The sequence below is a fragment of the Dunckerocampus dactyliophorus genome, chromosome 21 (genome assembly GCF_027744805.1).
Source record: "Dunckerocampus dactyliophorus isolate RoL2022-P2 chromosome 21, RoL_Ddac_1.1, whole genome shotgun sequence".
In the NCBI taxonomy this organism is placed as follows: Eukaryota; Metazoa; Chordata; class Actinopteri; order Syngnathiformes; family Syngnathidae; genus Dunckerocampus; species Dunckerocampus dactyliophorus.
Window position 1 is genome coordinate 1,531,666 of NC_072839.1, and position 13,162 is coordinate 1,544,827.

General features: G+C 40.7%; 1 protein-coding gene across 7 annotated transcripts in view; it reads right to left on the reverse strand.

Moving 5' to 3' along the window:
• Positions 1–13,162, reverse strand: part of odad2 (outer dynein arm docking complex subunit 2) — a 63,943-nt gene that overhangs the window by 27,686 nt on the left and 23,095 nt on the right. For 6 of the 7 annotated variants that reach the window (XM_054765400.1, XM_054765395.1, XM_054765396.1 and 3 more), the window contains 8 exons: positions 13,031–13,137; positions 12,678–12,814; positions 11,470–11,586; positions 7,580–7,692; positions 6,485–6,598; positions 5,545–5,698; positions 1,974–2,120; positions 46–255 (listed from right to left, as the gene is read on the reverse strand). In XM_054765400.1, the coding sequence (XP_054621375.1) occupies positions 46–255; positions 1,974–2,120; positions 5,545–5,698; positions 6,485–6,598; positions 7,580–7,692; positions 11,470–11,586; positions 12,678–12,814; positions 13,031–13,137 (1,099 nt within the window). Of the gene's footprint in view, positions 1–45; positions 256–1,973; positions 2,121–5,544; positions 5,699–6,484; positions 6,599–7,579; positions 7,693–8,991; positions 9,123–11,469; positions 11,587–12,677; positions 12,815–13,030; positions 13,138–13,162 lie in introns of those variants that run through there. The other variant, XM_054765401.1, reaches the window with a different exon arrangement.

Sequence of the window (13,162 nt, forward strand, 5' to 3'; positions counted from 1 at the left end):
TCCAAAAACAATGACTGACGCTACTTTTTCCAATGACATACTTACAAGTTTACTAATACCGTTGTAATTCCTGACCGTCCTCCTCGCCCTGCGGAAGCTGGTCAAGTTAGCAATCGTCTCGGCAGCCAAGGCCTTTACGTCTTTATTTCGCGAGTCCAGGACGTTGACGATGCTCCGCAGTCCTCCGTTGTCTACGATGGCCCGGCGGGTTTGCGCGTTGTGGCTGATCTCTCTCAGAATCCCCAGAGACCCGAGCTAATCAAACAGCAAAACATGGACATTTCACTACAAATCGTCTGTGGATGCTGGAAGAACGGACACTGAAACATCCCAGAAATGTGCTGACTGAAATCGATTCACAGACCGAGAACTGAACCAGCAACCATCAGACAACCACTTTACAACCTGGACCTGAGCTGTGCCACCGTGCACAGAATAAGCGAAACGTTGCACATAACGTAAACGGAACATTAGTTTCCACCAATAGGGGGCAGCACTTAAATCCTCCATTTTTAATGACCAAAAGGTCACGGAAAATATAGGATTTTGGAAAATGTGGAACTTTTTTGAAAATTCCTGATACACTACAGTACATGACCTGAATGAGCTCAACATTTGATGTTGGAATTTAAATGTTGAAATGTAAAAATGGAGAATGATGGTGAAGTGGTTAAATATGTTCAACGATTACACGAGGACTGAGGATTGAACCAGCAGCCATCGGCTACTGCCTGAGTAAAGTGTGGCCCGTGGCTGTTTTTTTATTGGCCTACGGCACATTCTAAACATATCATTTAACAAGTAAACAACAACAAAAACAATAAAAATAAAAAAAATCAGCAGTAGGTTTTTAAGAATAAAGGCAAATGATTAAAAGACAAACTTGGAAGCTAACAAAAAAAGTCGTAATTTCACAAAACAAATGTAATATGAGGACAAAATGTTAGAAGCATAAAGTTGAAATATTATAGAAAAAAATACTTTGAACAAAACGAAGAATGAAACTGTAATTTATGGAAACTTAGGTTGGGGAAAAAGTTGTAATATTACAAGAATAAAGCCAAAATATAACATTAAAGTCTTAATATGAGAAGAAAATTTACAGAGGATGAAATGTCTGGAAAATTATTTTAAAAAAGCAACAGCAGAAATTTTACGAGAACAAAATCTAAATATGAAGGCAATAAAGTCCTAATATGGGAATAAAATTAGAAAAAAAAGTTGAAATAGAAAAAAAACAATCAAAAATATTTAGGAAAAAAAAAATTAAAAAAATGTAGTTTTCCAAGAATAAAGTAAAAAATATCATGGGGGGATTTTAGCAGCATTTTTCTCTAGAAATATAACATCCCAACACATCTACTGTACGTGTACTCGCATCCTCGATACTCGTATCTGTAAGTATGTGGCCCTCGGCGTAAAACGTTTGGACATCCCTGACTTGAGCCATGTCACACCCTGCAGAAGCAGCACAATGTTAAAGTAATGCAAAACAAAAACATTTTTGCACCAATAGGGGGCGCCAAATAAATCGCCTATTCATTTTCACTGGGGAAAAGTGTCACTTAAAATACGAAATTACAGTAAATGTGTGATTTTTTCTTTTAAAAGAATGCTAGATAGCCAGCATGTGCTGAACATTTGATGCTGGATTGGTTTGAATGGTTGAGAAATGTGGGCGGAGCTAGTGGACAATAAAATGAGGCGACATAAGAAGTAGAGGAAAAATGGATGAAAACTGGTGTAGAATGAGCAATGACAGTTTGAAGATAATGGGTCTAATTTACTACTACTACTACTACTACTAAGTACTAACATTTGTATAAGACCGCACAGTTGGGCCAGGTTTTAAAGGTGAGGCACGCTACCAAGCACTTTGGATTCTGTATATAAAACAGTAACTGGCACACACACTTGGCCCGGGTGGTGCCTGCAGGCCATCCAAGCCAATCCTCATTGGCGCTATAACTCACTTGGAGATTGACTTCCTCCAAATGTAGAATGTTAGTGAGGACTTTTAGGCCACCTGAGTCCTGCATGGCCAGATGATACGTCTCTTGCTTCAGGTCGTAGTCCATCAGGGCGTAGAGGGTCAGCAAAGTGGCCGTTTGGTCGCCTGCCTGGAAACGTAACGACAATCAGACAGAAAAACATGAGCAACTAAATATGACAAATTCCCCGTGGGAGTGCGTCTCGTATTTGTTTAAATACCACAGCCTAGTTGAAATAAATACTGTAGATTATTTGCTAACGCCGACGACGGTGCCAAGAGCAGAAGCCATTAGGCAGTGCCTGAAAGACCACTATTAGCACTCAGAAGCAATGTCCAGCTGTCTTGCCAGTGATGAATATGTTTTGACAGACACTAAACACTCATTTTATTTTATACTTGTACCCCAGCAAACATTGGAACTGAAACATAACAGCCAAACGTGGGCTTGTAAAAAGTGAGAGGAGAAATAAACGAAACAATAGAATGATTTAACATAGAACATATGTGGTTAAACCCTTGAAAGCATTTTTTTAATACTTGTATTCTCCTCACACTGACGGCTCCATACACTCATACCACTTGTGGATTTTGTCTTGGTTTGCTTTCGGCCGCTTGTTTAAGCCGCCATCTTGGATCACATGCCCAAGACGAAATCTTGCGATACTTGCATGTGATTGCGCAATGCATTGCGGGCCGTGGGCGCCATTTTTTAAAGGCGACAGCATAGAAGAGAAAGGCCATGGACCTCCCAATTTCAAGCCCTTCAGTAGAGGCCATTTTCGACCATTTTGACTGATCTTTCAAGACACACAGTATTGTGTTCTATGGTTATACTTGTATAAACATGGAAGTGGGGAACTTTCAGAGTTCATAGAATCTCTAGCTCTCCCACCTCGTACATGGGTGGAATTTAACTTTTATTCTTTGATGTTTGTACTGAGTCAAATTTGACAGCAGCACTATGGTTTTTTCGGTGAACAAATTGCTTTTACAAGGTGGATGTCCTTTTTGCCCAAATGTGTCCACTACATAAAATGATATTAAATGTTCATTAATCCATTTCATGCGTCATGTTTGCGGCAAACTGTGCATGTTAAAAAGTCTTTCACAAACCTCTTTGCGTGGATTTTTTGTGGCGTGAGTGCAAAAACAGTTAAAAAAAAAAAAAAAGGGGGATTGCCCTTCAAACATAATTTTCTCTCCTCCCGCCTGCTCTTTGCAAAAGTAGGTAAAAGTGATGTTAAATATGCAGTTTTCCATTCAGTTGTAATTATGTTTGCATCATTTGCTGCATGTAAAACTGCAATTATTCTTTATAAAATGTGTTTTGTGGTCACATTTTTTGATTGCATAATACCGTTTGCTACTATTCATCATATAAATGAAGTCATATACACTCAACCTCTGGGCAATAAATCCCAAGTAAATAACATTCAACACTAAACAGAGTATCCATGTGTTGCTTTATGAAAGTATTACACTTCCTGTAGTACAAACATCTGTCTATAATGCTGGGGAGAAAAAGGAAGGGGGGGCGCGGAGGGGGCTGCCTAAAATAAACCAGATATTTAACTTGGCTCCTGGTAAGTTCCAGCGTCTGATGGTAATGATATTATAAAAGGACTAGCAGACAAAAGCCATAAATAACTGCCCTATGTGGTTTGCAGACAGATAGATAGCTGGGGTGTGTTGCTTGTTGACACAGGAACACACACACACACACACACACACACACACACACACACACACACACACACCAAAATACAGCTGAGAGTGTAAAACATAGAAACCACTTTTGCATTCCCTTGACTGAATTCACTCCTTTTCTATGTGCTGTTTGTCATTGGAATGAGGTGCCTGCCTGCCTGCTTGCCTTCAGAGGAAGTATTTCCTGCACTTATGCAGTACAGCCCCACTTTTTGCAAAGGTTACGTTTGCAAAAACATCACCAGCAAACGGCAAAATCTGCCAGTAATCAATACGCCCGTAAAACATCTATTTTCGACAACAGCTTTGAACCCCCCTGCTAGCTTGCCGTTTACTTTCTCCTCCCATTTCACACCAAAATTCACAATAAGAGTTACTGTAGTGTAGTATCTGATGTATATTTACAATCAGAGTTACTGTAGTGTAGTATCTGATATATATTTACAGTAAGAGTTACTGTAGTGTAGTATGATATATATTTACAAGTGTAGTATCAAACATACTGTACTGCATACAGTAGCTACCCACCACTAATGCATGGTAATGTAAGATGCTCCATAGAATCGCGGTGTACAAGTCATGTATACGTTTCACTTTTGCATCTCACAGCAACTATGGCGTGTTAAGTAAAATGGTGGGCTTTTTTTCAACGGTGTCTTATCACATCTTTATAAAGGACAGTAATCGTTCGTTTGTCTCGGTTGCAGACCCATCTGTGGTAAGTCAATTTCCCTGAGTATGATTTGGTATTTAAAAACGTACTTTTTTCATAGTTAGAGCATAGCTAACGTGTTTATGACCTAAATATGTTTTTTTTTTAACATTAGAGCCCTCTAGACATGAAATAACACCCCTATAGTCAACTTTACACTCCTGTTAGCCAAAACAGCAGACATAAATAAGACTTGTGCTCGTGTGCGTTGCTGTAAATGTGTTCCAGCTGAGCGGAATGTCATACTTGTATTTTTACTTCATTTAGACATTTTCATGCTTGAAAATGAAAAAAAAGTGACTTAATTTGCTTCAATATGCATTTTTGACTATTAGGACGTCTTCAACCACAAAACAGCAATGATTTATCAATTACTGTATTTTAGAAAAGCTGATAGAATCAAGATGTGAAATTTGAAGGGCACAGCGGGGAGGGATTAGTGTAAAGTAAATCCTATCAAAATAAAATGCATGCAGCCAGAGTATACGCTGCTGATAATGGGATGCGGCGAGTGAGGATGGGTAATCTGAAATCAAGTGGAGGAATCCCAGCCAGTCTGGGTCATCGTGTTTTTGTCTTCTTTTCCTTTCCTCTCCTGACACATTAATATTCCCCATATGCCCTGTCAGACCTGTCACAGGCGCGCTTCATTTTTATGCTTCTGCGGTGTGGGCAAACAGTGCGTACAGCTGGTGCCGTTCGACAGCTCTTTCCCCTTTGCCTTGGCTGGCGGAAGGGAAGCAAACAGGCCTGTCTCAGAAAGCAGGAATCCACCAGGCGAGCCAACCACTTCAATCCCAAAGAAGCACCCCCTTTAATCTGCACCTCATCCTTCTTCCCAGCCAGCAGCATCTTAACAGGACTGAGACAGGTGGGATTATGGGAAAGGACATTCCATGATCCTCCTATAGCTACGGGGTCTAGTGCAGCCCTGTGGCTACGTATGATTCACGCCTGATTCTGCAACAGCAACTGGGGCCAGCGGCAACATTCTTGCACAGATGACAGGAAAAAAAAAGGTGTTTCCTGTCAATTGTGTGCGTGTGTGTGCGCGCGCCTGCAGCCTGTAGTATTTGGCATTGAAATCCATCACAAGAGGCCGTGAGTGATGCGCGGCGTGCCGTTACCCTACCCTCAGGTACTTGACCAGTTTCTGGATCTGCCAGTAGTCCGAGGGCTGGTCTGTGTTTCGTTGACGGCGCACTGGCTGCTCCTCTTCTTCATAACTCTCGTTGCTCTCAGATGAAGTCTCGCTGAAGAGGTCCGCCGCCTGTCTCGAGGCCTTGCTGGTAAAAACACAAAAGCAGATAAACACTCTTGACCACTACAGAGCATCAAGTAAGGTCAGCGACTTCCTCAGAGTCTTACAGAATGAGAATGAAGATGGGAATCTTATCATGGCATCTCTGGAGGTATCATCTTTAGCCATACACCCAAACAGCGATTGATGGCTTAGGCCTCGCGTGTCAAAAGTGCAGCCTGGTGTCCATTTGCAGCCTGCGACATCATTTTTTTTTTTAATTTAATTTTATTTTTTTTATTGACCCTCAGCATATACTAAAAATATACTTTAACAAGAAAAAAAAAAACAGCAAAAATGAAAAAATGAGCAGAATGAAATCAAAATATTGAAGTAATAAGAGAAAAAGTTGTAATTTTGAGGAAAAAAGTGAAAATATTAAAGACAAAAATTGCTTTGAAGTCGTAATATGAGAAACAAAAAGTTATGAAAATAGTCAAAATATTATATTATCACATCATAATTTACAAAAAAAAGTTGAAATAGAAAACAAAAAAACCCAACAGAAATGGGAAAACAGCGGGAATTTTACAAGAAAAAAATTAGTCAAAATATTAAAGAAAAAAAGTCACAATTTTAAATTTCAGTAGCAGAAAGCTGAAATATTCATGAAAATATATATTTTTTAAAGTTAATTGTGAGGAAAACAAAACAAAATAAAAGCTGTAATTTTTGGTAAATCAGGTTGGGGAAAAAGTTATAATATGATGGCAGCAAAGTCAGAAGTCATATTGTTGCGGACTGTGACAAACAAAAACCAAAGATGACTTACTTTTTCAAAGACGACAACTGTTCTGCAAAAGAAGCCTCGGAGAAATTCGCTTTATTCTTGGACCCATCGTTTTTCTCGTCAGCGTCTTTGCCGTTTTTCTTCTCATCTGCTTCACTGTAATGACATCAAATAAGCTCATATTTGCATATGATTACATTTATTAACAGGTATTGATATACTTTTATTAACAGGCCTTCGCAACCCAACAGTCTCTTGCAGGAATCTGCATCAGGATACCAATGAAAGGAGGTTAGCATGGTGCTATAGCAGCACTTTTATCAGAACAGGACATCATTTGTACAGTCAGGCGAGAGTGGGGGGGATTCAAAACAGGACCTCCTGACTGTGGCGGGCATACATGCTGCTCGAACAAAATTACTAAACAGCTGTGAACAATATGGATAGCATTATCGCAACATGGCGAGTGTCCAGGCAGGTCCACCAGTATTGTAGACCAGTAAAAAATGGTCTACAATGACCAAGCACACTACTCATTATGTCATCATGACAAGCCAGTGTAGCATCAACATGATGTTGGAGGTGTTTTAAGGTGAACGGACTGCTTTCCTGGGCACCCCCGCTGTGACTGCATGTGTATTATAGTTTTGATTGTGTCATGAGCACGCAGCCTGCAGCTACGCATCTCATACACGTACGGAGCCTGCAGCTACGCATCTCGTACACGTACGCAGCCTGCAGCTACGCATCTCGTACACGTACGCAGCCTGCAGCTACGCATCTCGTACACGTACGCAGCCTGCAGCTACGCATCTCATACACGTACGCAGCCTGCAGCTACGCATCTCGTACACGTACGCAGCCTGCAGATACGCATCTCATACACGTACGCAGCCTGCAGCTACGCATCTCATACACGTACGCAGCCTGCAGATACGCATCTCATACACGTACGCAGCCTGCAGCTACGCATCTCGTACACGTACGCAGCCTGCAGATACGCATCTCATACACGTACGCAGCCTGCAGCTACGCATCTCGTACACGTACGCAGCCTGCAGCTACGTATCTCGTACACGCCACGTATCTCAAACACTATGTTCAGCAGGAGACAGGTACTTCCTTCTGTTGACATACCCAGACAAACGGAGATCCTTCCATCGAGAAGTTTTCAGCGAAAGCTGCGTCTGTGCGTCCACTAATTCCACATGAGGCTTTGGCGCGCGTGGAGGTGGAGGTTCTCGAAATTCCTTTGACAGAGGAGGAGAGGCTTTTTAGCTTCATCTTTGACATTGGAATACTACATCCAGTACCTTGGAAAGATGCCTGCGAGACAGTAACTTGTACTTTCCCAGGACTTTATTAGTCTTTTGGCATTTGCACTTTCAAAGGAGCCATGAAATACTCAAGCGCAGGGGTGTCCAAACTTTTTCCAGCGAGGGCCACAGTGAAAAAAATTTAAAAAATGCAACTTTGCCACTTGGATATTTTGTAAAGCGACACATGTAGATATGCTAAGAAGTTTCATATCCCAGCTTTGTCACAGAGGTGAAATAGCCTATTTTTCATATTAACTTCTCTTTTTCCCCCCACTTTTCCTGTCTTGTCCCCCAAATATTTCAACCTTCTTCTTGTAAATTGTTTTCTTGTAATTACGGCTTTAGTCCCATAATAGATTTGATTTAAGATTTGCACTTCATTCTTGTAAAACTACTATTTCAACTTTCAATGTTTTTCGTTGTAATGTGACCTTATTCCTGTAATATTTGAATGTTTCCAAAGCATTATTTTACAATTTGTTTCTTGTGACAACATTTTTAAAAATGTCTTTTCCTTTAATATTTCAACGTTATGCTCCTGAAATGTTATTTTTTCCTCATAATTATCACAACTTTATTCTCATAAAATTCCACCTCTCTCATTAGGTTGCAACCTTTTTCTCTCATTGAAATGTTACTCTTGTAGAATTACTGCAGGTTTTTCCATGTTCTTGTTCAATTCTATTGGGTTTTTGGTCATTAGCTGAACAATATCAATTATTTCAGCGCACGCTTTAAAAAAGAAAAAAGAGAAACTTGCAACCTGGCAGAGACAATCATGCCTTTGTGTCACAGTTTTTCCTTTATTACTTTCATTTGGAAGGTCTGTATTAAAAAAACAAAAAAAAGTCATGCATGCCAATAAGACGCATATAAATAGAGTTTTAATCACAGACACCTGTTGTGCAGAAATAGCTCGTACTGTCATTGGTTGTTAGCAGCGTTTTAAAAGGGCAGAGGGAAAGCATTAAGATGTGTTCCTGTGGATGCCAAGCGTGCCCAATCACTTCTCCATAGGCTTGTTTTTATTCAAAGGTAAAGTGAGCTGTTATTGGAAACATCTCGGTCAATCCAAGCAACCACACGGCCGCAGTCTGATTTGATTCAAGCTAATTGACCTGCTTTAATTCCATCATGTGTGTCATGGACAAAGCCCACATGCTCTCACAGAAGGGAACGCTCAATGTCTTTGACATGCTTCAATAAAAAGCACCATTAGCCGTAACTCACCGCAAGCAAACACGACACGACGCCGGCAGGCGTACGTTGCATGAAGCAGGCCTGGCGCCCGCAGCGATGAGCCTATATACTGCACTGTATTGGTATGAAATATTATTATTGTCATGATTCTGCATCTGAAAGGTGCTCGTGTGCATTTAATTCAATGGCCGCAAACGTACGTCAAAAAAGAAGACTTTCCGTCCTTCCTCGAGACAGCATACAACAGTTGGGATTCATTTTCATGCAAAAACACAGCATGCCCAATTTCCAATCTTGCTGAGATGTCAAAATGAATCCAATGAACTAAATGGAGAAGGAAAGTATGTTTCCTCCCGTGTCGCTGCCAATGACTGCCTCTGTTCACTTGATTCCACTTGTAGGACTGATATCACATCAACTGCCACGGAATCCTGAGTGCCACAGTCCTGTCAGCCTCTGTGCATCCTGCTAACACTCGGCAGAGTGCATTCTTCTTACTTCTGGCAGGTTTGGGGATATATATTGGTGTTTACCATACATTCCTTTACTTATTTGTGGCGGCCCGCAACTCACCTCTAGACTTGTGAGGAACACTAGAAAGTAGATCATCATTTAAGGATATTCCTTTTTGAATTTGGGTGAGAATTTAGTCCTGTTGTACCCCTCGTTTATCCCGGTTAATCGGTTCCAGATCTGAAAGTGATAAATTAATTTCCACAAAGGAGTCCTTAATTATAAAGGGAATACTTTCGTAGTTACAGCATAAAAAAAAACTGTTTACAACCTTCTAAATAAGGGTTTTAACATTGGAGCCCTCTAGACATGAAATAACACCTTTAACCTCCTATAACCCAATACTGCAGACATAAGAGAAAATAAGACAGTTTGTGGAAACACTGGTGCCTTAACCTACATAGCAAGGGATAGCCACACTGATGATGTTTGTTTTTAAGGTTCTACGGACCATGTATGTGTCTGAAATAAAGTTGCTGATTTAAGACATAGAAAACCTTTTTACGACCTTCTGAATAGATTTTAACATGAGCCCTCTCGACTTGACATAACACCCCTATAGTCACCTTTACACTCCTATTACAACAACAATAAATAAGACGACTTGTACGCATACCCCCAGCCTACAGTGTGTTTCATTTAATATGCTTGCTACACTTACAGTATATGCTAACAATCCTTACGTACTTGTACATTACAATTACACACACAACCACTACCCTGTGAAAATACTGCAACGTGTTCGATGATGGTACATTAGATACATGTACCCATATTTGTATTTTACTTGGTATTTTAGCCATCTTTATATATAAAATGCTTAATTTAGGCCAAAAACACATGAAACCTGCTTAACTTGGCTAAGAAGAGGCCGTAGTCAACCATGACATTTTTTGAATGAACATATTTGGAAAACACGTGATAGAGTGAAGCTGCGAAAGCCCAACTTTTTGCCAAAGTGATGAAAATGATTTAAAAGCTGTGAGATTGAGTTAAAACGACTGCTTTAAGTCACCAAAAGAAGTGAAAATGCTAATCTTTCCATGTATTGAGACGGGGAGCTGGCTGTGAACGCTCCAGCGGTGCACCACGGTTTGATGAACTTGCGATGATGCCACATTTTCCAGCAAAAAATTAGCAGCGCGAGTAAAGAGACGAAATGATTAACAGATTTCTGCGTGCAGCTGCAGTCTATTATTGGGGCGATTTGTTATATTGTCAAATTACTAAAGCAGGAAGCAGCACTACTGAATGAATCACACAGCTTTCAGCGTCTGGAAGCCTGCCCCCGTTTGTGTGTGTTGTTGGCTCCCAAAAAATGTTTGAAGACGGTGACAAGCAGACACTAGCTCACTAGCATGGAGCAGCACAGACACCGATTACACAATGTGTACAGTTTACTCGTGCCAGCCACACAGCACCAGCCTTGCCACCTGCGCTTGTACAGAAGACATCCCGACATCTTTGCTGCAAGAGCCCCGAAAAAGCAGCTTGATACACATGAAAAAAATACTAAAATAATGCCAAAATAATTTATAATAAAAAGTTTCAAAAATATCCAAAAGACACTTAATCTTTGTCACTTTTGTACTGTACAATATAAATAAGTAATGTGCCACGATGCCTTTAGTTTCCCCTGCTTTTGACAGACCTATCTATTCATTTATTTTGCTAAATTGGGCCTATGATGTTTTTTTTTTTTTTTTTGAAAGAAAAGGCTGCAACAAAAGCAAAAGACCACCATTCCTACAGCAAAGCAAAAGGGTCCAAATCTTTATTTCATCCTTTATACACTAATAGTATAAAGTCTGAACATATGAATGAATTCTATTATTATATTTTATATCTATTTTGATGTTTTTTTGCACACAACCTTTTCCAGGTTCAACAGTACAGATTGTAATTCATATGTCTTATGTTTTTTTTTTTTTTTTTTTTTTTTAAGTGTGTGTGTGACTTGATGTGAAATAGTTGCGGCACACTTCCACGCCGTACCTGTGAGTCGATGTTCTCAGCAAACACCTGAGATTTGCTCTTCAGCAGCGACACCAGGTCCTTGAACACATCGCCGGTCCGCTCGTAGGCGATCTCGTCCCCCTCCGGCTTGATGCCCTGTCGTGAGCACAGAGTGAAAAACACGTTCATTGTGGAAAAAGCCACGATTCTAATGCGAGCCACACGCAGCCTCCGAGGGAAGTGTAAAACCATGTTAACTGCTAAATGAGGTTTAAGACACTACCATAGTTTGGAGGTTTCATTTGCATCAATGTCACCCGTTTGGTGCGCGGCTGTAGTTGCTCCCGCCGCCGCCCCTCCACTTTGGTGGAACTACTTCCAGGTGAAGCAACAGAGTCAGGAAACCTCGGGCTTGTCAGCAAAGTCACTAATGCTGCTGCGAGCGTGCACATTGACTTTTTGGAAATGATTGAAAACAGATTCCAATGTTTGACGTATGGACAGGACACCCGCGTTGCCACCTTTCTATGGGCCTGTTTCGCCTGCAGTAATAAACCCAATATTACATTTAGTATTGTACAGTAAAACAGCAGGAAGTAAAAAGTGATGACAGGGTCTTATTTTCTCTTAGTATGTCTACTACAGTATATTGGGTAATAGGAGTGTAAAGGTGACTATAGGGGTGTTATTTCAGGTCTTGAGGTCTCTAATAATGTTAACAAGTGTATTTAGAAGGCGATCTACTCTGAGTGTCACAAGATAGTCAGTTCATGGGACGATATACAAGATTGGGTCTACGAGGACGAGATGAGATGTGATTTTAACATTACTTTCAAGAAAAATACAAACAACAAAAAACATGTGCGCCCCACCTGCGCCTGTTTGGAGGCGGGAGATGAGGAAATCCGTCACGCACGCACACGGCAATATATTGAGGCCAGCACAATGATCAAGTTCATTTATTGTGTAATTTATTCATTTATTATTCAGGTTCATTTTCATTTATTGTGTAATTTATTTATTTATTATCGTCCCAGGCCTAGTGCCCACGGGACGTTTTTTTCTGAAGGAGAACTCTTGTCACATTTTAATCTCACGAGATCTTGTGACAGCCCTGCACTCTACAAACATTCCATTTGTAAAGAAGGAATCCTACTTGGTGGAAATGCACCTGTCACGGTCAGGTGCGGAAGCACTTAGCTGCCTGAAACGAGGATTTTACTGGACACCGTTTACCAAAGTCTCACCATGTTGAAAAAGACCCCGGTGTTGCTGCAGGTGATGTAGAGCGTCTCCGTATCGTAGGGCTCGATCACGAGGTAAAACATCTCACCTTCTAGTTGGCGCCACAGAGGGGCGCGGCACCCATTTGGAAATTCATAGTCTGAAAAGAGAAGCAACCCGACAAAGACAGCAGGTGGGAGATGTGAGCGAAGGAAGATGGCGTCTGACTCCTTGCTTGCACGTGCCATGATAAACGTACAATTATTCAAAAAGGCCGCACTGGTGACTGACACACATAATGATGCCGGTGTAGCGTGTAGTCTTTTTACGCTGTGGAATATTCAGTATTTATGTGAAACATGAAGATAATTCAAACCTGATGTGTATCGCACCAACTTTAACAATCTATTCTCCCCAGTGCTGCAAATGTTCTTTAAAAATTCCACTTCTTTCTTCACTGCAGTGGGATTGAGCTCGACCTTTCTGAAAACAAGAAAAAACCCAAAGT